Source organism: Phasianus colchicus, chromosome 2, assembly GCF_987193195.1.
Source record: "Phasianus colchicus chromosome 2, bPhaCol1.hap1.1, whole genome shotgun sequence".
NCBI lineage: Eukaryota > Metazoa > Chordata > Aves > Galliformes > Phasianidae > Phasianus > Phasianus colchicus.
Window position 1 is genome coordinate 8593839 of NC_143437.1, and position 27591 is coordinate 8621429.

At 41.5% G+C, this 27591-nt stretch overlaps 1 protein-coding gene across 11 annotated transcripts in view; it reads right to left on the reverse strand.

The window, feature by feature from the left end:
• Positions 1-27591, reverse strand: part of EHBP1 (EH domain binding protein 1) — a 196877-nt gene that overhangs the window by 141395 nt on the left and 27891 nt on the right. For all 11 annotated transcript variants that reach the window (XM_031599124.2, XM_031599181.2, XM_031599150.2 and 8 more), the window contains exons 4-5: positions 21193-21288; positions 11604-11657 (exon numbers count right to left, since the gene is read on the reverse strand). In XM_031599124.2, coding sequence (XP_031454984.2) covers positions 11604-11657; positions 21193-21288 — 150 coding nt within the window. The remainder of the gene's footprint in view (positions 1-11603; positions 11658-21192; positions 21289-27591) is intronic.

Sequence of the window (27591 nt, forward strand, 5' to 3'; positions counted from 1 at the left end):
TACAGATAAAATCCTTCCACACTCATTATGCTGCTTCTACAGCTGCTCCTGGAAGCCTGCACCCACTGCCTCTGTCTTTCAGGGCTTTGGCACTACTTCTTTAAGTTTATTCCATTTTGGGCCAACGACTACTCATTCTCTCTGCTGCTGCCTTCCCTGCTGCCCATGTTACCTGACCATACATTCTCCCACAGACTTACCTTTCAATTGCAAACAATAGCTCTTTATGCACCAACGCTAGTCGTGTCAATAACTCTTGACATAATTTTCAACATTTCTTCTGAAAACTAAAAAGTGTATTTATTTATAGGAGGGAAAGCTCTCAAAGTCAGACCTGACAGCTTCCTATTTCAGACTGCACCACTGGGTATTAGCACAAACTTAGAGCCTGCCAACCTTCTCTTTGTTCTCAGTCCTGGTCTACAGGAAACATAGCAGAAGTAGAGCTGCTACAATTTAAAAGCACAAAGAAACATCCAATTGTATTATCTTCAGGCTTTAAATTAATCATATTTGGTATACTATCATGTATTATTTTTCAAGCCACTGGAAAATGTAAGAAACATTACTCAACTATAAACCATTGCGCTCAGAATAGCAAATGTTGAGCTCAGGGTTGCAGCATAATGAGGTACAGATTTTGCAGAACTTCAGTTTAACCATACTTTTATTTAAGTTCATATGTGGAATCACAGAACAATAGCGAATTAGTCAATGCCATTTTATTCACACCTTCTTTCCAGACTAGATGCCCAGTTGCCACCACCTCCAAGCTAAATCAGAACTTCATTTATGCTGCCAGTTGAACTTCAAGAAACCATGCAACCAACTACAGATAACACAAAACAGCGATGAAGGAGAACTTCCCATTAAAAGGTGCAACGTCAATTTACAATAAGGAATATGCTGAGAGGGAGGAAAAGAAACCTGGAAGGAATGGTATCAATTTAGTTATGGAGATCAATTAATTTCCTTTATATTGAACTCTATTAAGACAGCTAACAACCAAAGATAAGAAGCTGAAGGCAACACCAAGTGCTATTACACTACTGTTAGTTTTCTTAATAACAAAGGTTTCCAGGATCCCAGAACTCTTATTTTTCTGTCCTCTAGCTTCTGTTCTGCCAGTGGACACTATTTTCAAATAACAAGCCCTGGGTTAAATTACGCTCCTTGCATGTACAATCCATCACTTAACACAGAGCTACATTTTACACCATAATGAATATTTTAATTATTTTTTGACACATATTTCTGTACGTTGAGCACATGCAATTGCTAGGCATTATCTCAAATCAACCAACGCGTACAGTAGGACTCCCAGTTATCTGCCTTTGAAGGTGACTTATGTCAAAAACATTTTACATTAAACGCATTGCTACTCTTCCCATTTTCCACACTGAATACTCTGTATTACATGGCTGCAATGTATGCTGTTTCAACACTGTACGGCTACTGGGTCAAAAATGAGATTTATCCATCGTAATGTTGCCCCAGACAGTGGTATTTTAAATAATGATATTCTGAATGGCACCAAGAGCAAACACATACCCATGACTGTATGTAAATGTGAAAACACACTCGAATGCATAAAAACAGAAAAAAGTGGCAAGCTGAACAAGCTTAAAAGCAAATACTTTTCTATTAAAAAGCAAGTTGGCCAGTTCAGCTTATGTCTAGAGTATGATTAGAACCCCACTGTAAAACAATTACCAAGACACTATTCTGTATTTGATGTCTGAAAGAGAAAAGACCTCATGCAGACTCTGTGTGTGCTGGCAAGTGTATTTTACTGCTGATTTTCTATGAATAAACATATGCTAAAAGTGGCTGAAACACACTGCTGGTTTTAAACATGCTTAATGTAGTATTAGGGGTTCGTTTCCAAAGCTGTCTGCCCTGTTTATCAGCTTCCTCCCTCCAGCTGGTGAGGAATACCACTGATAGCAACTCTGATCAGCTGTCTGGCGCAGTACACTCATCTACGGGAGATGCATACTACTAGCAAAAAAAAAAAAAAAGAAAGAATTTAAACAAAATGGTTCTAGCAATTTAGAAAACAGTTGTACTTTACTACTGTGAATCAATAATAACCATATAAATTATATGTCATCAAATTCATTCCATTGTAAATATTATGGTGTACAACACTTACTGAGCTTATAAAACCAGAGTGTAATGCTTGAGCTGCTCTGTGCAGCTCCCAACATCCTCCTGTCTGCATCTTCCATTTGTGAGACCATATAGTGCAAGTGTAGCATAATATTGGAAGATTACTAGCAAATTTTGAAGTGAAAAGCTGTACTATGGTTTTAAAAACTGCTACTGAATCTGTAGGCAAATATATCTAATACAGATCAACTCAGCACAACTAGTAACACTCTGCTCTTTATCACCTTTATCAATGACTTAGTGGCATCAAGTACACCCTCAGCAAGTTTGCTGATGACAACAAGCTCAGTGATGCGGCTGACACAGCTGAAGGAAGGGATGTATCTGTAAGGATCTGGACAGGCTTGAAAATGCCCACAGGAACCTAATGAACTTTAACAAGGTTAAATGCAGGGTGTTGCACTTGGGTTGGGGCAATCCCAGATACGCGTACAGACTGGGAGAAGAACTCATTGAGAGCAGAGCTGCAGAGAAGGACTTGGGAGTCTTGGTGGATGAAAAGCTAGACATGGGCAGCAGTGCGCGCTTGCAGCCCAGAGGGCCAATAGTATTCTGGGCTGAATCAACAGAGCAGTGGCAGCAGGGTGAGGGAAGGGACTGTCCCCCTCTGCTCTGCCCTCAGAGCCCCATCTGGAGTATTGCATTCAGTTCTGGAGCTCCCAGGACAATAAACATGTGGAGCTGTCAGAGTCAGTTCAGAGGAGAGCAACGAAGATGCTCAGATAGCTGGAGCACCCCTACTATAAAGACGAGCTTGTTTAGCTTGGTGCAGAGAATACCCCAGGGAGAACTCACTGCACTCACTCCAATACTTAAAAGGAGCTTATAATCAGGAGGAAGACGGTCTGATAGTGAGAGGACAAGGCGGAATGTCTTTAAACAATGAGGACTACTCATTATTATATTGGCTCACACAACATCAGAGGCAGATGGTGGTGGTATGGCACTAGAAGCTGAACCTTCCCCACTAGTGCTCCATTGTGTTTTGTTGACATGTGACAGATGGCAGCAGAGGGTCAGACTGACAAAACAGTGTCTGACATGGAAGTGCAGATGAAGCAAAGGCATGGAACAGAATTCCTCCACAAAGAAAAAATGTTGCCCACTGACATTCATTGATCTGTGGTGTGTTTCAGCAGTGACAACAGTGGCTCACCTCTGCTGGTGCAGGATTTTCAAGTGCAGCATGCAGGCTCTCATTCATTATTGGTGAAAATGCATAACATGGTGGTGACTATGCTGAAAAATAGTGTTTTGTAGCTAAGAATTTGCTCTATTAAATAGTGTCATTGTACTCTTCATACTTCTTGTAGTTTCCATTGAAATAATTTGGAGACATTACTTTCAGTGCAACCTACTTAAATGAGGCCCAGGACAATTCCTCTTTACTCAGTGTGGCCCAGACAAGCCAAAAGGTTGGACACCCATGGGTTAAACTTTAGGAAAAGGCTCTTTACCCAGAGGGTGGTGAGGCCCTGGCACTGCTGCCCAGAGTGGTGGTGCCCCAACCCTGGAGGTGCCCAAGGCCAGGCTGCCCAGGCAGCCTGAGCTGGTGGGGGGCAGCCCTGCTCACTAAAGGGGTTGGGGCTGGATGGGCTTTAAGGTCCCTTCCAACCAGTCTAGAATTCGATGACTGCAACAGAAATATTATTTAAAGGACAGTTTAGGCAACACATTTCATTTGGGTAATATGGATCAAGTAACAAAAAGGAAATTTTCCTGACTATTTTTGAAAAAATACAGTATAAAGGAGTAGGACTTAATACATACTCACATTCTATACTCTATTTTAATGATTCACTATAAATCAGATATCAAAAGCGTAAAAAGTGAATTAAAAAGTTAAAAGTTCTTTCAACAAATCATCTAAAATTCTCATTTAGATAAGATTTTTGTCATCCCACAGCTCTGGTTTAATAGATTAGTATGTATTAATGATAAAAAGGATTAGTGGTTCTCCTAATTTCAGGCGATCCAGACCTGTTTTGGTTTTGACAGACCTAACATCAGCACAGCCTCATTTACACCGTTTGTCACACCCAACAGGCTTCATGGGGGGGAACTGAGGGGCTGCAGCAGATCAGGATTCAAGGAGCTTACACAGCTCTGCCGCAGCAATGCCTGAGTCAAAGCAACAACGCCGGCTTCTCCTCTCTGCACACACTGTCTTTCAGAGGGGAACACATCCCAAAACCTGTCCTCACACTTTGCTGACTTAACACTTGCACTAAATACAAGTGTTCTACAGTACTTAGTACAACGCACCTCCAACAGAACTGGCATTCATGAAGTGTGGAATCCTCATCCTTTATCTTCTTTAATTTCCCAAGAAGATGCCAGGCCTAAGATAGTGCCCAGTAGGGTCAGTGCAGATGGGCAGGAGGCTCACCAGCTGCAGGTCGTCCACCCATCACCAGGATGCCCCTCTGCAGAAGGTGGCTTACCTCCTGCTCCCTGCAGCTCCTTGAGGTTAGCCACAATTGCACATAAATGCTGCTCCCTACTCTGCACAAGAGATGTGAATTTTTTACTGAAAGAAGTAGATCAGGTCTCTGAACTACAAAACACAAGAGATACCTCCTGCCCTGTTTCCTCCATGAAAGGACCGTTGGTCAATCAAGAAAAAAGCTGCTACAAAACCCTAATCTTGGAGATTTCTGAACTATGTGCTAAATATTTAACATAAGCACAAACTCTAACATGTTTGCTGATTCCTTATCAAATTTAAAGCAGAGTAAGTGTGAGATGGCCGGCATAGCAGCATTTAATTCATAGCTATATCTAGACCAGAATATCCAGCCTAATTTACACAGACAGACAGTCACAGTTCACATAATCACATACAGCAGAATATGACAGGGGAATTAAAGGACCAGGAAAGCATGTCTCAACTATAAGATTCCTACTCTGAATGTATTAAATGCAGGCACTTAATTCTAAAGACTAACCAGTCATTTCTTATTTTAAGCCAAAAATTTATTTCAAGCAGAAATACTGAACAAAACATTATAGCTTTTTTGATTACTTGAAAAATAAAAAAATGAAATAGCCAATTTAGATTTAAGCTCTCACATGCTACAAAGATGCACTAGAAGAGATAGCCAAGCAAGGAATCATCTTATTCCACATGCCAGTCTCTTTTTTCCTCAGGTTCTTTTTCCAAACCAAGCTGACAGTACTCAGAATTTCAATTCACTATGCTACACTGGCATTCACCTCTGAACAGTCACTGCCAGAAACAGGTGTGACAGTCTTTGCACCTAGATAGAATCAAAGAATCACAGAATGGCAAGGGTTGGAATGGACCCCAAGGATCATGAAGCTCCAATCCCCCTGCCACATGCAGGGCCACCAACCTCCTCATTTAATGCTAGACCAGGCTGCCCAGGACCCCATCCAACCTGGCCTTGAACACCTCCAGGGATGGGGCATCCACAGCCTCTCTGGGCAGCTGTTCCAGCACCTCACCACTCTGTAAAGAATTTCCCCTTGACGTCCAACCTAAATCTCCCCTCCCTCAACTTAAAACCATTTCCCCTTGTCCTGCAGTTACCTACCCTTTCAAAGAGTTGATTCCCCTCCTGTTTGTAGGCTCCCTTTAGGTACTGAAATGCTGCAATGAGGTCACCCTGCAGCCTTCTCTTCTCAGGCTGAACAAGCCCAGCTCCCTCAGCCTGTTTTCATAGGGGAGGTGCTCCAGTCCCCTGATCACCTTTGTGGCCCTGCTCTTGAAAAGTTACTGCAGCAATACTGCTGCCTTAAAGGAAATTAAAAACTTGGACTAAAATTCTGATTTTACCCAAACTCATTACAAGCTACTTATGGTGCAAATTTAGATGAGCTAGTATTTCTTGAATAGACTTATTTGGAAAATAACATATTCAACACTGCATCTGATAAAAACTCATTTCTGGCTCTCTGAGACTGACAAGAAACTTGGCTTTTCTGATTCAAACAACTCAAGCAGAAAGCATTGCAAAAAGGGGAGACAGGGAGAATGACAGCCAGGCCTGCGGAGGCTCACTGGCAAGCTGTTTTTCTCTGTTTCTTATGGACAGCATCCACCTCCTCTTATGCACAGCATCTGTTTCCTCTTGTGGCTGAAAAACAGCAGTTTGATTAACTCTACTGGTTGAAAAACAGCAGTTTGAGTAACTCATTGAGGAGGGAGAACGATCACCAGAGATACTTGCTGAAGTCTCCCAAATCTTGTAGAACACCAAACTGCGCAGACGTGACAGGGTTGCTGCCTGAGGAAGGTCTCAGATTAACTGGACATTAACTGGACATCTGAAGTATCCACACACGTTTACCTTTTGCTGACACACCACCCATGGCATATGGCTCCCAACTCCACACAGTTCTGGATCTAAGCTGTGGTGAAAGCTCTGCTTTCTCCCTTTCTCTCCTCTCCTCTCTTTCCCCCTTAACCTTCTTTTATTCATTTTTCTTTAGTAGCTATCACCTAAAATTGCCTTAAAGTAGCTGTAAGGGAATAGCACCTGTGCCAAAGTACCCTTTTGTGTATAATGCCTATTAACTGTTATTAGAAAGTTGCCTAATTTTGCCTTGAAGTAGTTGATTAATTGTTGTTAGAAAGCTCAACTTATTTGTTCCCGTGAGTCACTGTGAGTCACTGGTGTGACTCCATCACTCCTGTGACCTTGCTGAGCATAGTGCCATTTTCAGGGGATCTCAAAAATTCACCATGCAACACACAATGGGATGAGACACTTGCTAATACCTCATGTTATTGTACTGCATTTAAATCACATGTAAGTCTAAAAAAAGATTTATTTCTATAACCTGTCTGCCTGCACTCTCTTTCCTATTACTTTCCCACTGCTTATCATCTTCATGTATTTGTTTCTAAAGCTAATGGATAGGCATTTTAGTAAAGGAAGTAATATCTCTAGACCTTTGAATGATATAACATGTTTTATAGCACTCAAAATGAAAAATAATCATAAGCAATCACAATACAGAACTTCTGGAGAAACAATCCATAACAAAGCAGTTGCTCTAATAAAGTGAAACTAGTTTATGTCAAGGTTTCCTTAACTCTTCTTAATGCTTCTTTCATTTCAAGGCTTTGCTCACATGTGAGCTGGGGATGGTTCAGGAGTTCTGGTGGTTGGTGGGTTAGGACTCCTAAAGTTATTCAAGAGCAGCAGACAAAGAGACAGACCTCATCTATCAGTTTAAACTTATTGTTCTTTAACTGTTTGCTGTATGCCAAACATCAGCAGCAATCCACACGCTGGTTTCCTCAGTTCAGCAGCTTAGCTGGACACATTATTCCTGGATAAACCTCTTAAAATACCTTTCTTGGCCAAGATATAAAAAACGAGAAGCTTGACTTTTTCACAGAATGAAATAAATTTGAGATTTTACAAAACCATCTGACTCAACAGGCTGGCATTTAAAATAAGGATACATTAGTATTAAGTTTGATGTTCTTCACCATTCACCATTTTGATATTCAAACAAGCACTACTGAAAAACAGCAGCCTAAGAAAGCAGCAGAAACATCTCTAGAAAGGACAGATGTACAAAGTAAGTTCAGTGCATGAACAGTTTGGAAATACAGGGCAGTACCTCACCATGCAGTTGCTGGCATGCTGGCCCTTGACAGCAGTAGGCAGTGACAGCATGGAAGGATGCAGAACCTACACAAACAGTCCTAAGGATCTGCTAACACGATGAAGGGAAACAAAATCCAATGTGTAAGCATTATCACATTACTACGAAAGAAGAAAGAAGTGAGCCTCCAGACACACAAAACAGAAGCTGTTCTCCATATGCAGAACTGGTACAACAAGAAATAGCATCCGTGATCTGTACTGCTGGAGATTTTGGTACGACAGTTCCCTGCCATGAAAGCAACAAAGCAGTGAAACAGACTGTCTGGAGGCACTGCAGAGCACCCATCCTAAATGGCTTTCCAGAAACAGCTCAGGCAAGTGTTTGCCTGAAACAATGCTACAGGGAAGAGCAGGTGAGGCTGCCTCCAAACCCAGATGAATCAGGGAGAAAAGCTTCAGAAAGCAAACAACAACATCAAAAACTAATACGTGCAATTTTTCTTCACTCATCTGCAAGACAAGGTACAGAAACTTGTTGGTTTGCATGTTTTTAAACAGAAAGCTAGAAAAGTTTCATAGACCAAATCTTTGCATATGCTAAAATACCCTTAGGAGTAATGAGAGAGAAAATCGCTTATTAGATCTTTAACTGAAAAGCTACTAGTCACACTAGTGCCAATCTGTAAGAGTATGAAAGCCTATTATCTCTTCACAGGATGAAGTCTAAGTGTTAGTCTTAGCTATGCATTTCTCTTTCTCCAACTTCCAACAGGCAATACAAAGATCCAATATCATTATTCAGAAGAACAACAAAACCAAGACAACTCAATTGTCCCATGAAGAAGAATCAGACAGCCAACTATAGAGAGCATGGCTGAACAAAGATGGAATTAGAGACAAAAAAGTCCGTTGTGTATATACAAAGAACACAGATATGAAGGGGAGAAAGTCATGGAAGAGGCTGAGGGAAACAGAATATTGACATTTAAACATTAAGAAGCCTTGCTATGATCAAATTATTTATGGATTAGATGCACAGCAAATGATGAAGCAGAATGCACATACAGAATGGCCAAGATATTAAAAACACAATTTAAAAAAATCCTACAATAATTATCATAATGGATCACAAAAGATAGATATCTCAGGACTAAAAGTATTGGAAAAACACAAATTCCCTCCTACACTTTCTTTTACAGCACAGTCAGCTTGCACAAATCGCTACTCCTCACTCCTGTCTGAAGCTAGCACAGCCCAGAATAACCTTGTTCTGAATTTGACAGTGCCTGCTAACAGAGACCTCCAGCTTAAGGTGCAGATGTTTGCTGAACCACAGTGAGATGTTAAAAAAAACACTTTCAACACTGACTTACAAATATAATAAAAAGTTCAAAACACATCCTTTTGGAATTCATGTTGTTTCATAATGAAAGAATGTCCATAAAATTTTTAGGCCTCAGCATTTTGCATTCTTAGTGTTGCTAAGAAGGAAGGGAAACTGCAGACCCCAAGGGCAGAGAACTTATCTGGAGAAAAAGGAAACGCCCCAAGGGACTGTAAATGTCCATGCCTTTCCTGAAGGTGACCTGTCACTGTCAGATTTGGTGACAAATATGTTCCTTTAAAAACAGATAAACTGCATGTTAAGCTTGAAAGCGATAAATGTCAACAATTTATGGAGAAGGGACATTAATCTCCTGTCTCTCTGGCTGCCAAATTTTGGAGCAGCGAGTGTTCTGTACTCCAAAATGTCAACCAGCACTTGCATCATTTGTTCCTCACTCACACCCATGAACATCTTTCCATCCACCACTAAGCGGAGCTGTTACTCTTAGAAAAGACTTTCTCCGTAACTTCAAGCGTGTTTGCAGACAAGACTTTGATGGCAGTGTCTACAGCTTTCTGTAGGGTGAACAATAAAAGATCTAAAAAAAGTTTTAAAAGAGGAGACTGAAAGCAACCAGTTTTATAGTTGCTTTTGCTCTCCATTTTTGCAGTAGAACTGTTTATTATTTCTGAGAGCAATAAAGATTAACTGCTTTAATTGAACAGTAAGTATGCACCGGTATTTACCAGTTATCATGGGATGAACCAGTGTCATCATTGTGGTTGCAGAGAATAAGTCTGTATACAACAAACAATGGCTCCATAACCAACACATACTGCAAACACTTCCATCTGTTTCAGCAGAGGTCGTGTTTTGGGGTGCAGCAACCCAAGCAGAACCTCCCAGCTTGCAAACGTCACTGCCAACTCACTCAGAGAGGATCTGAGGCACCAAGAGAGAACAGTGTGCAGGGACATCCTGTTACCACCTCCATACATCACCCAATGACACGTGAAAAGGCAAGGTGCTATCAACAGAACATGAAGCCTACATGCCCACCGTGAACTTCTGGAGAAAAAAAAATAAGATCTGTTGAAACGTCACAGGAAACCCAACTATACCCAAAGGGGTTGGCTGAAAAATATGCTGTCATTGTTTTATCCAGAGCAACTTGTACAGCGGCAATCGGTGATAGAGACTTCCCTGATTAAAATAAACTATGTGAGATAGAAAAGGAAACTCCAGGAAACAGTAACTACACAGGGTTTTGTGTTCATCAAGTCCCATAAATGAAAATAGAAACATGACATTTAAAAACAAAGTATGAACTGCACCTTGCTTTCAGCCCTTTTAAATGTTCAGTCAATGGCAAACTAAATAAAACTTAGCTGTGGACACCTAAACCACTTCTAATATCAAAAGCAAGAAAAAGCAGCTATACTTTCGGGGGGGGGGGGGGGGGAAAATGTATTAACTGACAAATTTCATTGCTTTTCCATGCCTCAATATACCTCAGTACTCCAGCAGTGGCATTACAGCAACTCAGTAGATAGGTCATTTTTTTTAAAGCTATGTAAATAATAAAACTAAAATTGTGTTACTGAGAAAGAGACCAGAAGTAAACTATATTAATGAGAGAGAAACACACTGTCTTAACAGCACAGTCATTTAAGATGCATTTCAAACCATTGCAAAGGAATCTCCAGGTAAAGCAGCTTCCCCACTTGGCAGCCTTGGGCAGCCCCAGAGTGGAAGCTGCTGGCCAAGGAAGGGGATGGAAAAGAAAAAAGCAGCTCATGAAGCACTGGCTCCGTGGAACATGAAGCCTGCTGTTTGGCAGTGTTGTTTACAGAGCCCTGAGGAGCACAGCCCTCTGGGAAGCTCTAGCAGCTCACAGCTCCTCCTGGATCGAGCTGCACAGCAGCCACCTTTTTAGGTTTCACTGTGCACACAAGGCAGCCCAATTCACAAGGCAAGGATTCAGGAGAGCAGAGGCACATTGTGCTTCTCCTGCTGTATTCTTAGGTCACCAAAGCTGGTCCCACTCTCCACCCTGCCTCAATTTTTTCATCTATAAAACACAGATGACGAAAGCTGAAGAGTGGCACTCAAAACAGAGAGGGGAGGGCTCCAGCTCAAGAAGTACAGATGTCACAGCCCAGTTCTGGCTTCTTCACTCTGCGGCTCACAGAAAAATAATGTGTCATAACCCATAAAACCCATGAGTCATAATCCAGCTCTAACTTGTTTTCTCCATTGCTCATAGCCAAGTAATGCAAGGAAGACTGATGCTTACAGGGAAAGAATGTAAGTAGTGTAGCATAGTGCTTCTCTCTCCTGTACTTCAGTCAGGATGTAGTAACAGGTATTGGAACAAGCCCTTATTACTACAGAACAAAGTTTTACCATGTCTCAGCAGCTCAGATTTTACTTTTCCAGCATTTGGACACCCTTTCATAATTAATTATCAAATCTTACACACATTTAAAAAAAAACAAAAATACAACATTCCAACTTACGTTCTCTATGACAAATGTCCATTCTTTGTCTTCAAACTCTTCAGCATGAGGATCCTAGAAAAACAAACCAGAGAATTTAAGTCTAAAAATAATCCAGGGTACAAGAAATTGTACTTCAGCCAAGATTTTATATACTCATGAAAATATTTTTACCCTCTGGTGAAGATAGAGGGAAATATTTTAGCTAGGACTAGGCTTCCATGGATGCCAATGAGATGAGAAAGAAGTTGGTGTAGGGCTGCCAGTAGATTTAATAAAGCCTCCTACTGACACAAACACAAGGTTCATTCTGATACAAGCTTGTAATTCCATTTCCCTTCAAGCCATGCAAAAAATAAAAATAAAAATAAAAATAAAAATAAAAATAAAAATAAAAATAAAAATAAAAATAAAAATAAAAATAAAAATAAAAATAAAAATAAAAATAGTGTATATCTTACTTTAATTTGTGCATTATACCTTTGAAATAAATACAACAAACCTATATTTTGCAGGTCACAGTAGAAGAAGCCCACTGCTCCTACTTGGCATCTAACCTCCTTGTGTCCATAGCATGAGGGAAACTCAAAGTCACAGCTTCAGCAGAACACCTCATTTCACTGCAAGTTATTGAAATGCTTGCCCTTACTTCACAGTGCTTCTATTGCACTACACACAAGGAATAAAAACCATTTTCATCATCAGGAAGATGTAATGAGTTTCCTAGATTCAGCATTCATTTCCAACGTCATGAGTTTTCAATCCAGTGCTGTAGTCTATATTGTCTGAAACTATGATAATGGTGGAAACAGAAAATAATCTCCTTTGTGCCCTTACCAAGGATCCTACCTTAAAAAAAAAAAAAGCCTAAGTCGTTAATTTATCACCCAATCGAATGAACTGTAACCAAGTACCTCCTATTTCCTTTGAAAGAAATGTAGTGATAAGCCTTTTTCCCTGACACGAGGGCTAATTTTGCTACACCTCTATTTTATCCTATAATTTCTAGTTATAGGAAAACCCACAACTACTCCTTTGCCTCTGACAGCAACATCACAGGTACCTGCAGATAAATCTCACTTCTCCATCAGCAGTGCTTGCCTTCAATACACATGCTGAGATCCCTCAGGACGTACAGTATTTTCTTGCTGTAATCTGAAGTCCATTTGTGACAGTACTCTATTTCGCTGCTGTAAGTTCAAACAGCGGATTGTGATATTTCACTTCTGCTTTGTTTATCTCCAGAAGGACCACCTTTCCAGAATGCTACAAGCCTCACATTCAATCACTGCAGCCTTATCTGAGAACCACCTTATCCGAGTCTTTGCTTCAACCATCCTGCTTCCCTTAGTTTTGCTTCCAAGCCAGACATCCCAGTGCAGTGCTGACAGAATCCAAATACTATGAATATGAATAAACCTTCAGAGATATTATTAAAAAAAAAAGAAAACACAGAATAATTTTAAAACAACATACACAGTTGTAAATATGAGATGATGTTATCACACATCCATCACATTAACACCACCACTTTGTGGCATTCTGCATTAGGTAAATAAAGTACATGATACCCACTGCTCTGTATCCTACATCAGTTCTAAAGATACCATTTGCTGTAATCCAGCTATTAAATACTTATCACTTTCATGAGTTAACCTTGGGCAACTAACTTTTTGTTTAATTGCTTCCTCTGACACAGCACAAAATGACATAATGAGATTTAATAGGATCATTAATCACATTAGGTTTAATATGCTATTCCTTAATATGTGACTAAACTCTTAAATAATTCCTCTTGCTCGATTTCTTTCATAGCTGCCCTAAACACTATTCATGCACACTGACAAGTGTCCCTAAAGCCCCTTACAAACTCAGGGCCCAGTATTTTATCTTGTGCAGCAAACAAAACACCATGATGTTGCCCACAGAAGGTAATTACCTATAAACAAATTTCTTCTGCTAATGGCAAAAATGCTAATTTGCACCTCTGAAAGTTACAGCATCTGGTGCTCTCCTCCATATTTTTGATAATTGGTTAGAGCAAAATAAGTACATTCAAAAGGCTTCTTAAGGTTTAACATTGGCATACACCTGAAAGGAAGTTATGAACACTTCTGAAAGTCCAGACCTCCTACCACTTACACAGAGCAAAAAATACAAACGCAAATCTTCAAGGATCTCTCTAATGAACCTAACCAAAAATTCAGATGACATGAAATATGTTAAGATACAGACATTCTGCATATACTATTTCTATATTCGTGTATGTTTTCCATTCACATATATGCATTTTATGAGTTACAGTTTTTGCTAGTCTTAAACTGACTCAGAAGCAGAAAGCCCCAAATCAGCTTCTACAGATATGCCTCAGCATTTTGTTGCAAGAGGCATGTAGGTGGTTTCACTGTTCTTGCCAACATGCTTTTATTACAAATCAGTGCAGCATGCACTGCTTTATTTCTAGCTAACTTCCACCTTTATTACATGATCAGCATTAGCAAAGACTTCTACAAGTACAATTATAGCTGCAACAGTGTCTATTGTAGCCACCACTTCACCCTTTGGGCTAACGCTTCCCTGTATGGTCTCTACAAAAAGGGACATTTCTGTGAATCTGGTTAATTCTTTGCCTTAGGTTGGATTTGCAGTGGATAAATATCAGTAAAAAGTATAACACATTCTCACTATTGTATGGCTAACCCATACTCTCTATTCAGCTGTCATATAAAACTCAGATGATGAATTTAGCAAACTATTACTCAAGGACTAGATGAATGTCTATTTTTTAGGAAAACTGGCATTGCAATGCAAAGACAAATTCCAGTAGTACTAACTACAGCAGCCTTTCAAATTTTCACCATATGAAAGCCCTCCATGATAACACAACCCAGAAAGCCCCACATCACCTGCAAGCAGACAACTGAAGATGTGCAGCTGGAAACACCTGAAGACAAGAATTACAAACATTCCTCATTCTCAAGCACCCTCCTGAAAACAAACACTAAGGAAGATTGCCTTAAAAGCTCAAGGAACTGTCAGCCTCTAATATTTTTCTCAGCCTGGAACTGTCTCATACCATTACAACCCACTAACACAGAAGAAACATGAGTCAGCCAGAGCCAAACATTTTACCAATAATACTCTATCAGCGCTCTGCAAATGCACTGCTACCCTCCATCCGATATTCACTGTGGTTTTACCATGAATTGAAACCTGCAGTTGGGTAAATGGGCTGAAAAACTGGTCATTTCCCTTTCTTTGACTGCATTAAAAATATAAAGAAAAAAATTCATCGCTTTTAGTACATAGAGATCAGCCCATCTGCCTGTTTTTCTTTTTGTGTACATTCATCTCTGATATTCCTCTTCAAAATCTTCAGAAGTAGTTCTGGAGCTTTCTTTTTTATTTTTAATTTATTTTTATTTTACTGGCAAGTAGAATTAGTGTTCAAAACCATTGCTCAGGTGGGACGTCAATAGGAACTGTGTAAAGGAGAACACATCACATCACACTTCTGCAGCAAGTCTCTTGGAGAATTACATCCCCTGCTCTCTTCTCAAGGTGCTCTCTTCTCAGTGTGGTGCTTTATCCACCAGCACATATCACACTTTCCCACTAACTCCCAGCTGCTTTCCTAGAAAGATGCTCAATAAGCTCAGTCCTCTGAACTTTGCTATCCAATCCCACTCATCAGCCTCTTTTCTGCAATTCCATTCCGTCCTCTCATCTGCCAACTGCCAGAAAACAAACAGTTCATCCAGGACAGGGCAAGAGAAGAGCAACAAAGCATTTGTGCATTCCACATTTTTCTGGCTGCTGTTGATAAGATCAGATCAACCCATTCTGCAAGGGGCACTGTCAAGAACTAGATCCTTTCTGCAGTGTATAAAGTAGCTCAGAAGACTGAAGAAGACTAGTTACTCAGTCTATAATCTGCAGTTGTTTCTATTTAGAATCAGAATACTTTGAATTGAAGGGACCCATATGGTCCATCAAGTCCAACTCCTGCCTCTATGGAGGACGACCTAAAAATCAGAGTGTATGTCTGAGAGCACTGTCCAGATGCTTCTTGAACTCTGGCAGCTTGGTAACACGACAACTGCCCTGTGGAGCCTGACCACCCTCTCAGTGAAGAACCTTTTCTTGTAATAAGAATAAAAAGAAGGTATCACAAACACGGAAATGCTCCTCCTCCTGCTCAGCAGAGCATCCAGGAAAACCCTTCTGACTGTTAACATCTGCAGTATTCTTCCTTCCTTCCCTGTGCCTCCTCCCTAAGCTTTCCAGGCTTTTGAAGCTTGTCCTTCCATTATATCACTTCATGCCAGCCTTAATCTTTGGTCTTTCTTCTGAGAAAGAAAGGGCTTAAGGACTGTCATACTGAATCACATCAAGTGACGATAGGGTTTGTGATCCTTCCCTGCCAGAGACCAATAGCAGATGCTCCGAGTAGTCCTACATCTGCCCTCAGTATTTGTACCTGGCTATCGGAAGCTGCAGAAGTCTCAGAATTTGACCCAATTCCTACTGCTTTCTATGTTGTTCATATAGCTCTGATTAGTGTAGAAAAATGACATACAGCTCTGTTGAGTTTTCTTCAGAGTTTCCAGAAGGCAGCAAGTGCCGAGCAGACCTACTCCTGTATGCCACCACAACAAGCTCATTAGCACTTGCAGTTCCCCATAAAGTCCCCAGGCTAACAAGACAAAGGTTGACCTTTTTTTTTCTTATTTAAACAAAGTTTTTCAAATAGCCTTCACATTAACCCCAGATAATAAATTACTTAGTGTGCAAGCAGAATTTTGCACCTCTCCTTTTTCCCTGAACTTATCACTTTTACATTTGACACGGATCTAGTGTATAGATGGATAAGACCATCTTGTCTTATCTACAAGGCTGGTTTTCTCTTATGGATTAACCTCTATGGAGTCAGGTCAAAGCCAGTGGTCTCTCCTGAACAAGTATGTTCCGAACCTCGATTTGCTCTTCACTTACAGGAGATGACTTCATTGAACGCTTTTTTCTCTCCTGAGACAGGGGAGAAGAAAATGCAGAGTAACACTAGTGAAATACAGACATTTGTTATTGTAAGCTAAATTACATGAATTTGAGTGTGATGTACCCAATAACTTCATGGGAAAAAAAATACTGAGGAGAAGCAGCTTTTGCAGTGAGACAGACTTTGTTCATGACAAGGAAACTATGTACTGTTTATTAATCAGAAAATGACTTTGTCCTATGTGGTACACAGAACAAAGTATGCCCATTCATCTCCAAGCAGAAAACACTACAGTATTTCACTATGCAAAGATGCATCACATATTACAGCTTGTTCATGGGAATAACTGATGACGTGCATAGCAGTCAGCTGTCTTTATTAATGTTTGAAATTATAAACTCATATATATATGCACACACATTCAGCCTGAATCAGAATTCCCCCAGACCCACACGCTCTCTGCTACAGTGAATCTACCTCTCCCTCTTCCTGCTGTTCCACACCCAAGCTAAATTTTAAAGGAGGTGAGCAGTGCAGCAAACTCCTCAAATACCGAGAACCGCAAGACATCCCACCCTCTTCATACTGCAGGGAAAGGTGGGATTTCAGGAACAGTTTGAAACCTGGCAACAGCTCCTATCACTGAGCTAACTGAGCTATGGGCTGGCAGGACACAGAGCTGTTCTTAGGACAGCCTAGGGCTGCTGACCTCACCTGCCCCTCTGGGCCGGCCTCCTCACTTTATGCTGCACAACTCTCATGATGACTTGCTGGGGCTTTGTTTCTGTGAAGCAAAGCCTCTCAACTTAAATTCTAAAAGGAAAACACACATCAACACCTCAAAGGTGACAGATTCCTACTTGTACATACTGAAGGGCACACACTCAGTTTTTGTGTTGTAATTAAAGTATGACTGAGGCTGTCAAGAAAGACAGTGGAATTTATTCAGATAAATATGTGGGGATGGAAATACTGGCAATCATAAGAGTCCCCTTTTCTATCTATTTTATTCTTATTTTACTCATAACTGATTGTTTTGTCCTTAGAAGACCATGCCATTCAAAGAGTCTTTTCTCAGACTTCGGAATGAAGAGCTGGTAGTCTTCCTTGTTGTTGCAACAGTACACTGGTGTGATAAATCACATGTATTACTGACAAAACAAGGGCTGTTTGTAATCAAGGGAGGCAAAGTCCATGCTTACTCCAGATGAGCAAACATTTTTGCTCAGGAAGTTCACTTTTAGGCTAGAAAATAATGTTGTTGCAATTTAAATACCCACAGTACAATTAACACCCACTTGGCTTTGCTAAAAAGCACTGACCTTACCTGACACGGAAATATTTCTCATTTATAACCTCTCACAGTTGATATAAGCATATGTTTGTACATAGAAACACTAATATGCAGGGTTTCACACACGACAGCTAAATCTTGCTTATGTAGGGACTCTGAAAATGAACTTCTGGAGCACAACCATGGCAACAATGAAAAATGTGACTTCAGTTAGCTTTCCTGGCATTTGCAGATCTCTCTAAGAAAGCACTACAAATCACAGACTTAAAATGCACGATACATTTACTGTTTCACAGTGCTTCTTTCCTCCCATTTTAGCTGAGAATTCCAAGACATAATCAAAGACCAGCGTACAGTACAGTTGAGAAAGAAGTGACACTTCCAGAATAGATGGAACTTTTCATGCAATGAGCACTTCAGCTGGATGGACAGAAGCCAGAGCTAGGTACAGGAGGCTCAATCAGCAGATCCCTTTAATGCTCCTCCCTGCATGACTTCTGAGCATTATGAATTTTTATTAGAAATCCAGAATTAAGTAAAAGGAAGTAAAGCTTTTTATTTATTTGAAAGTTTCTTAAGTGAAGGTTATTTTCTCTTCAATACCTGCTCTGTTTAAGAGTTACAGATACACTGTTGGAAACAAACTAACACCCAAAATAGGGATGTGCAGATAGTGCAAAGTACTTCATCTGCTGACCCATCACAGGCACTTCCCCAACCAGCTCTCAAGTGTCCGTAGGTGACTACTGAAGAGGATATTCTTAACATTCTCATCAGCACTTGAAACCTCAACTTATCTCCTAATCCCACCAGCAACACATTTCAACAGCCACTTACAAACACATAGCCACTACAGTGTGAATCATTTCCCAAAACACGTAGCTGTCTATTTTGGAGTCTGCTCTTCCCTTCCCTGTGCTTCTATTTCAAACAGCACCACTGCGCTCATTTGTTATCTGTGATTGCTACAAAGCTGTCAGAGAACCTGCTCCCATCAGCAGGTTCTGAGCCCACAGCTTCCCTCAGCTTCTCAACTTGTAGCATAAAGGGACAACCACTGTTTCTTAAAACAGCAAGGCCACATTAATTGAGGTTGTTGCAAAGTGATAAATGGTCAGCAGTTACTCCTTTTCACAGGGAAGAAGCTCCTGAAGGAACTTAAGGATGGCAGAAAGAGACAATTCTTTTTCTCAGCTTTACAACTTTAAGGGTTTTAGCCTCCCTCCCTCCAGCGGAAATGATATAAATACCTAACTTGGAAGTCAGCTCCCAAAAAGGCTACTGCAGTCTGCTATTACATGCTTCTAACTCCTCTGGTGCCAGCCAGCCAATCCATCAACTGTGAAAAAATAGCTAGATCCTTTTGACCATCTTCACCCAGAACGTAGCAGCTACAGAAACAGCAGCTCTTCAGGTGCCAGGACAGAACCACACTACAGCTGAATGCTGCTACAGCACTGATGCCATGCTCTGCCAGCAACAGTATTTCACTCACAGCATTTCACCCAGGCTGTTCTCATGGAGACAATAAATAGGGCTTCTTCTGGTGCATTACCCAACTTGCTCAAAAAGCACTGCTTTGTCACACATGCAGATCCTTACAGGGAAAAAAGTGGACTTGGTCAATTATGGGCATTCTTTTTGGAGGAGCCAAAGGATCAATTTGAACAGATTTACATAAAAGCTGCCTAAGACTACTGATTTTTTTTTTTTTTTTTTATATCAAAACACTGAGATCAAGGAAACTCTGTACTTGCTCCCCTAGAGATAAGTGTTTGCACTGTTTCCAAAAGGCAATGCCTATGGGGTTATTCACATTCCTTCTCTCCTCCCAGACCAACTCTTATGGTAGACAGGAAAAGAGAGACTCAGTTCTGGAGAGAGTGGGTGGGGAGACAGCAGTCCAGCACACGGATCCATTTGCAGTCACAGCGCTGGGTACACTGAGGCTGCAGAGAGGCATGGCACAGGCTCCTTCTCTCCTCTCACCTCCTGGTGTGAGCCCTCACACTACAATACTCAGCCCTGAAGTAGCACAGCTAGGAATAACAAGGCAGTGTGGGATGGCAGGAGAGGGGTGGGAGGCGTTTGCACTCCAGAGCCACTGCATTGCAGAGCTGCATTCAAACAAAACTTCATTTCTAACTCCTCACATAACATGCTAGCATGTATACATTGAAGAACTCTGGGCATGCCTGCTTCACTTTAACTGTTAAAAATATTAAGTAACATCTAATGCCTTACATAATCATATTCAGATTACACAGATATGCAGCATAGTCACATAATGGTTTTAAATGACTTAATCTAAGCAGAGGCCCTTGAAGCATGTAAAGGCAAACAATTTCTGCTAGTGAACTTTTGAACTTCAGATGAAGACTATGTGTCTGCAATGAAGAGAGACAAATTTATGACAGCATCACCAGAAACCCAGAAGGTTTCCTTTCGTTGCCCATACAAGGACAAAAATATATAGGAGAGAGTTCCCTTTCAAAATTTCAATGAACCAAATCACAAATTCACATTTGTGAGCTTGGTGGCTAACTAGAAGCCACATCTAACTAGTTATTCAGGGAAGTCCCAAAAACAGGACACAGAAATAACTTTTGCCCTACACTGTATAGGGTACGGTTATAAATAAGGACACACCATCCAAAGCTGCAGTTTATCTTTATGCAGAAAGAACTCTGTCCATCATTACTGGGGAATTAAATTCTAGCATAACCATCCATTTGTCTCCTTGCTTTGGAGTCACAAACTTTTTTTTGTTTAAACAAAGAACGCAGCTCCTTAGAAAAAAATATCCTGCAAAATCATAAATTCTCTGTACCATTCAATACTCCAAATCCACTCGTAAGATTGAGCTAAGGCAAGTACCACAGTGTTAGTGTGACATCCTAAATACCATGAAATTTGAAGCTAGATCCTCCTTCTTTACCAAGATAGAAACAGAGTCACTGTATTGCAGCTGGGCAAGGAAGTCTAGAAATGTGTTTTCACAACCATTTGGCTTATAACATTTAAAGAAAACCAATCAGACTAAAACCCATGCCAAGCATTTACACATGTACTACGTGCATACTCACACACATACTCAGTTCTATGCCAATGACTCACAGTAATCAACTCAATGGGATATTTCAATGTTAACTACAACAGCAACCTTCAGCAGGACACAGATCATCCTTCTCTGCTGCGGACCTAAGGTTGTGCAGGTAATGACTTAACCCACAAATGTTGGTTTTTGTTTGTTTTTTTTATTTTTGTATGTTGCTTACAAAACATGGAAGATTATTAAAAAATAAATAAATACATACCTTAAAAAGTGTCACAGTAATCTCAACATTTTCAGGAACAGGCCATACCACCACCCCACGGTATGGGTTTTTGATTCCAGGCTGCCAGCTATGAGCCTAAAGAAAGAAAAGAAACAGTTGTCTTAAAGCCATTATAAGGGTGCAGACCTGACTCAGCAGCACAGGCAGGTGTAACAAGCCGCTGACTCCAAAAAGGCTGCTTTCTTAAATGCATGGCTCCATGCAACACTGTTAGGATACCTGGGCCACTAGGAGCAAGAGCTATTTCAGTGAACCCAAGTTGTCCTTGCAAGGTGCTGAGCTCCGGCTTTTGAGTACACAGCACAGAGTGAGACACTCGGAGCCCTGCAAAAATCAAGGCTGTAAGTACAGAGCTTCTGTAACAAGCTGTGCTTTATTTTGGCTTTATTCTGATGAGGGAATGTTTTATTTAATGAAAATACAATAAGTGGAGTACACAGTATGGGCATGGCCATCTTTACACCTGATAGAGCAAAACAAACCACAAGATAAGAATTTATGATCAGATTAAATGCTGCCACAACACTTAAATCCTTAAGAATTAGTAGGCTGAGGTAAACACACCTAAAAAGAACAATTTAAAACCACAGCAAAATAGCCTGAGAACACATTTACCTTTGCTCATCATTTTGGACTGATGCAGGATCAGTACTGAAGTTGTAACAGCTAGTCCTGAAAAATGCCAACTGTGAGTACTTCTGTTTCAGAGTAAACTTGGAAAAAAAAAATCATGTTGAACTTCACCGATTTTGTGATGCTGTAGGATAGATGAGGGAGGAATGCTGATGCACAAGTGACTGCTGAGCAGTAAGAGTGTTATTAAAAACCTGTTGAAGTTTCATCAGGAAAGAACAAACAATCTCACTACTGTTATCTGAAGCCAATTAACAAGGCTTTATTCTTTTTCTTTTCCTTGATGCTCTAGAGCATCCCTGCCCATTACAGTTTTATCCTCCTGTCACTCAAATCCTCAGATTAAAACTCCCTATTTGCTGTAGTAATAAGCCTAGCAGAAGGGCTTACCCCTCAGGTACCCTTAAGACTTAAACAGGACTTTGCTACATCAAGGTGTGAAACAATCCTATCCAGCAACCTAGAGGAAGCACCTCTGCACTGTGTCCTCAGTGCCAGCTTTGTGCCTGGCAGCTCCATGGCGTGTGCCTGCCACCCCAGGTGCTCCCAACACTCAGCTGGGTGCAGCAGCACCAGCACACCTCGACGGCCTCTCCTAATCCCCAGCCTGCACAAAGCTTAGGTCTGCAGATGAGCCGTAGGTGACAGCAAGTGCTGAGACAGCAGGGGCAGGAGAGATAGATGGAAGCAGAGGTGGAAAAGCTGGGAAGAGCCATGAAGCTGAAGAATGGGGAAGCTGTGGGCACAACGCAGCCTAAGCAACCACCAGAGAAAGGAGCCCTGTCTGCCCACGCAGCCATACACTCACTGCACACTCATTTCCATCTGAAGATCTTTGTTTTCTTGCTGGATATCACCAACTCCCTTGTGATTTTATCAGAGATTTTTGCCATCTTTGTTTGTTTGTTAAATCTCCAACTCTCAAAGATATCTAATTAGATGGGAAATTTCAGCAAGTTTCTATGTTTTGTGCTTGCAGAATCCAATTAAGTATAGGGTGATTGGGGACACCTGAGGAAGGGAGGGGAAAAAGCAATTTGAGAGAATCCAATTTCTACAATTTTTATTCCATGAATTCCAGCCTAATCTCATTATTCTTAGGCAGGTCTAGATGAACTTTTGAACAGCTGAGCAAACAACACTGCTCATAGCTTTATTCTGAGAGAATATTTTATATGAAAAAGAAGCTCAGTGAGCAGTAGAATACACTGCAACAGCTGCCATCCCCACTGCATCAGTCCCAGCCCCACTCACTGTCCCTTCTAGCTCCCAACACCATTCCCATCTTTGTGCAATGAGTAAAGGGCAGCAATCAGCTGAATGTGTGCTCACCTGCAGTCAGGCTGTCACTGAATCACAAAGAATCACAGAACGGCCTGGATTGGAAGGGACCTCAAGGATCATCAAGCTCCAACACCCCCTCCCCTTACCTCCCCTACTCCCCCTCCCCCTCCCACCACATGCAGGGCCACCAACCTCCACAGGTTGCCCAGGGCCCCATCCAGCCCAGGCCCTGGAACATCTCCAAGGATGGGGCAACCTCTCTGGGCAGCTTGTCCCAGCACCTCACCACTCTCCTGGCAAAGAATTTCCCCCTGATATCCAACCTAAATCTTCCATCCTTCAATTCAAAACCACTTCCCTTGTCCTGCCATTATCTACTTTTGTAAAGAGTTGACTCCTCCCCCTTGGGTGCCACCTTGTAAATAGGCAACATTTGGACAAAAATGGACCAAAACCAGCAGCTTTTGCTCTACAGAGGGAACTCCCCCCTCTTTCTAGACATCACTTTTCACAAAGCTAATGGCACCTCTGGAACCAGCACACTTCTGACAGTTTTGGCTGATGCTGACACATATCAAACCTGTGCTGTCTGAGGCCCAGATGCTGACAACCTGCTTAGCCAAGGATCACCTTCATAAAATAAACCAGAAGATGAACACTCACTGGTGCAGGCAAAGTTTCATTTCAAGAACTGTATCAACATTGCCTCCTACCCGCTGGTGACGGGCAATAAAAATACACACACACTCACAGACGGACATGATTTTCTGTCTCTGTGACAGGCACATCACCGGAAGAGACAAGCAGGAGACAAGTCCCAGCTAATGAGCTTTTAAAGCAAAGCTGTTCTGCGATCAGTTCGACATCACTAAATCCTCCTTTAGCTTTGAAAAAGAAACACTGTACCTAACAAAACAGCCAACAGAAAAGGTAACACTGAAACTATATCTGGGCCGCTGGGAAGGGGAAAGGGAAAACAAAGAGGGGAAAACGTAGGGGAAGCTCTAACAACTCAACAGTAATTAATAAGAGCGTTATTCTAACGCAGTTAGATTCTAATGCAGACCTCCACAGTGCAGTTTCTTGAAATTGCATCTGATTTGTTCTGCCACCATTTTAAGCCCTACCCCAAAGTCCTTTTGCTACATGAGCAGGATCAGGCCACCTGCCCAGAGCAGGCCTGTCAACGCTTTCAGCCCCGTTCTGAAAGACAGCTTCTGGCAGGGCTCAGCAAAGGCCCAATGCGCCTCTGCAGCTCCCATCTCCAGCTCCGCTCCTCACCAGGCTGCATGGCCAGGCAGACTTCTCCCTCATCTCCTACTCATCCTCGCTCATGTTCCCTCTCAGCCCATCCCTGCAGCAGGGAGGCAGAAATGGTCTGGCATACATAAGTGCCTCCTGCACAGCCCTTCCCTCCAGCAGCTCCCAAACCAGAGGGGTGAGAATCAAGACCCACAGCAGAAACACTCTGTTGAATTTCCAGGAGAAAAACAACTGCTCCTTTTTTCCGCCAGGGAAAACAAGAGGAAAAGACATAGCGTGAGGGCTAGTTTAAATAAGGAAACAGGAGCTACAGGAGGGGTTGCTGAAACGCCCTATAAATAGACTTGGACCGTGACTGATCGTCCAGCCTACTGCATTGCTTGGCACAAAGCAGAGGCCTGCTGAGGAGTAAAGCTGCTTAAGACAGCACCTGGAGGTGATCCTACAGACTCCCACAGGCACTTCAGGCTACCCAATTCTTTCTCCAGTTTTTTTTTTTCTCTAAAATGATGACAGTTACAATCTGGACAGCTTACTTTTCTATCTACACATCTGTGATGCTGGGAATGTCTCAACTGTTCTGCCCTGGTTGAACTAGGAAGATAAATGAGGCACCTCTGTGGTTTGGGTCTCTGGTTCCAGCAAGAGAAGAACCTTTAACAAGAGACTGAATTGAGCAGCTTTCAAGGCCAGATGATGAAAATGTCCAGCATTCCTCTAACACACCTTCCCATGAACACCTTCAATTCATCAGCACACATCAACTGTTACAAATGTTATTATACATTCATGTATTTCTGCTAAAAAGCTACAGAACAACTGCTAAGCTCAGAAAATGAGCAATTGTTAGTCTGTAGAAAACAAGTTTGCTAGCATCAGGCTTGCTGTTCAAACTTCATGTGGCTCACACACGTTCATGACACATTCATTGAACACATGATTCATGCTCTCTTTCCCCAGACCTTGCCTTATTTGCTACCCATAGCAGAGGATGCTCAGTTAGTTAAGAAGCAGCCCCTTCATCTTCCCTTCACGTAGTTTCAGGCTTCATCTCTATATACAGCTGAGCTCAGAGTTATTTTTCCTCATGGCTTTCCAGGACATCTATCCCTTTCAGCCACTGCACCTCCAAACATCACCAAATTTTAACTTCACGAGGTCCCTGGAGAACAAGAGGGTATTCTAGTCTCCAATTTACAAGCAGAGATAAAATAGCCAGTTCCCACTGATTTTGCACATTCTTAAATCAGCTAGGACCATGCTTCATGATGATTAAGCATGAAACTATCCTTTCTTTTGTTTTCCAACACCTAGACTTCTTTTACTTCAGCTGCAATTATGGCTGCTCAACACTACTGCAAGTCAGTCACTACACTGTAGATACCCACTAAATGGAAACATACATCAAATCCAGCTTCAACCTTTTGCCTAGCCTCAGCCAAAGCATTGAAGATTATTATGTTGATGTGACAAAACCGAATTCCTCAAGGCAGCCTTTTATCACATCATGGTGAGGCAGCCTTTTTTGTTCATTACCTACACCTCCTTCAACAAACACCTCCAACTTCCTTACCAAACAAGCAGTGTCACTCACTACTCAATTTGTGTTCTCTCTAACTATTCTCAGATTAATGAGGAGTCAAAAAACAATTTGCAGGTGCCTTATTAAAGGATACATCACATGCCTAAAAGACTACGTGCCAACTATAAGAATGACTCATGCTAATTTTGAGTGCTTGCATTTGCAACCCTACATTACTTCTCTAATTTACTAGTAAACCCAAAGGCTCAGGAGTGCCATTACTGCACTGGTGGCAGGCAATCACCAGCATGCTAGAGCCACAAAGTGCCTTTATAACACCAGTCAGTGAAAGAGCTCAGAGTAAGGGCTGGTACTTGGCAATGAAGGATCCAGGAAAGGCAACAGATGGCCAAGGATAGCAAAACAGGTGGTCCCACTGTTGCTTTATTGATGGTGTGTCCTCAGAAAGCTGGGTGGGCAGCTGGGTGGACAAGGGATCCTTTCTACTCTCTACATACAGATCCCTTTGACTCCCTGTCCCTCTGCTTCTCCCAGCTCTGCTTTCACTGTTGAAGTCCCTTCCCTGTTTGCAGTGTTGTTCCTTCTCCTCTTCACGAACAGCCTTTGAGAAACCTGCAGTAGAAGTGCTGAAATCACAGGAAAGGCGCTTTCTCTCCACTTTGATCAATAAGTATCTTTGAAGAATAATTCTGCAGGCTCTCAAGAAGCAAGAGCAAATTTGATCCTTCAGAAGTGTGTAATAGAAGCATAAGTCTGCATGTGTTCACAGGGATAGCAGAAAGTACCTCCTCGACAGCAGCTCTTTTCAAATTGAAATTTCCTAGTTCAAAGCCTGGAAATTCAAGCATTTCAATGAAATAAAGGTAAACATATTTACAACATATTTTTCCTTGTTCAGTACCAGAACAAAGACTTTCCTTCCTTCAGAATCTAGCAAAGGCCCACCAAGATGATGAGGGGACAAGAACAACCCTCAGAAGAGGAGAGACTTGGCAGTCCCAGCTCAGCCTACAAAAAGGGATGCTCAGTGGGTTCTCATCAATGCATACTCGAAATCTCTGAAGCAAGGCTGTGAAGAAGTTAGAGCCAAGCTCTGTTCAGTGGCACCCAGTGAGAGGATAAGAACACACTCTGGATCACAACAGGCTCCTCCTGACCACCAGGCAGCACTTCTGTGCCGTGCAGGTGATGGAGCACTGGCACAGGGACCCAAATGCAGTGGGGTGTCATCTTTGGAGATCTTCAGCAGTCACCTGGACACAGTCCTGCGCATCCTGCTCCAGGTGACCCTGCTATTGGACAAAATGACCAGCAGAAGTGTCTTCTAACCTTCAGCATTCTGCAAGACTGTGATTGATCTGTTACAAATATCCTTCATTATCTCTAGCTATACCAAAAGGTCATAAAAGAAGTCTCTACAGCATCTTTACTGTAAAACCTCATTCCTTTCCTCCTCCTTCTCCAAGAACTTAAAAACAGAACATTATTAATGCTTAGTACTCTTTGAGCCGAAGGTTTGTCAAAAACAAAGTAAGAGGAAATACTCATTTGATTTGCTTCCAAGAAGGTAATTAGATGAAATAAATGTGTTGAATAAAGTATTTTACTGGCAGGATGACCAAGAGATCAAGAACATTTATTGATCTGCAGTCTTG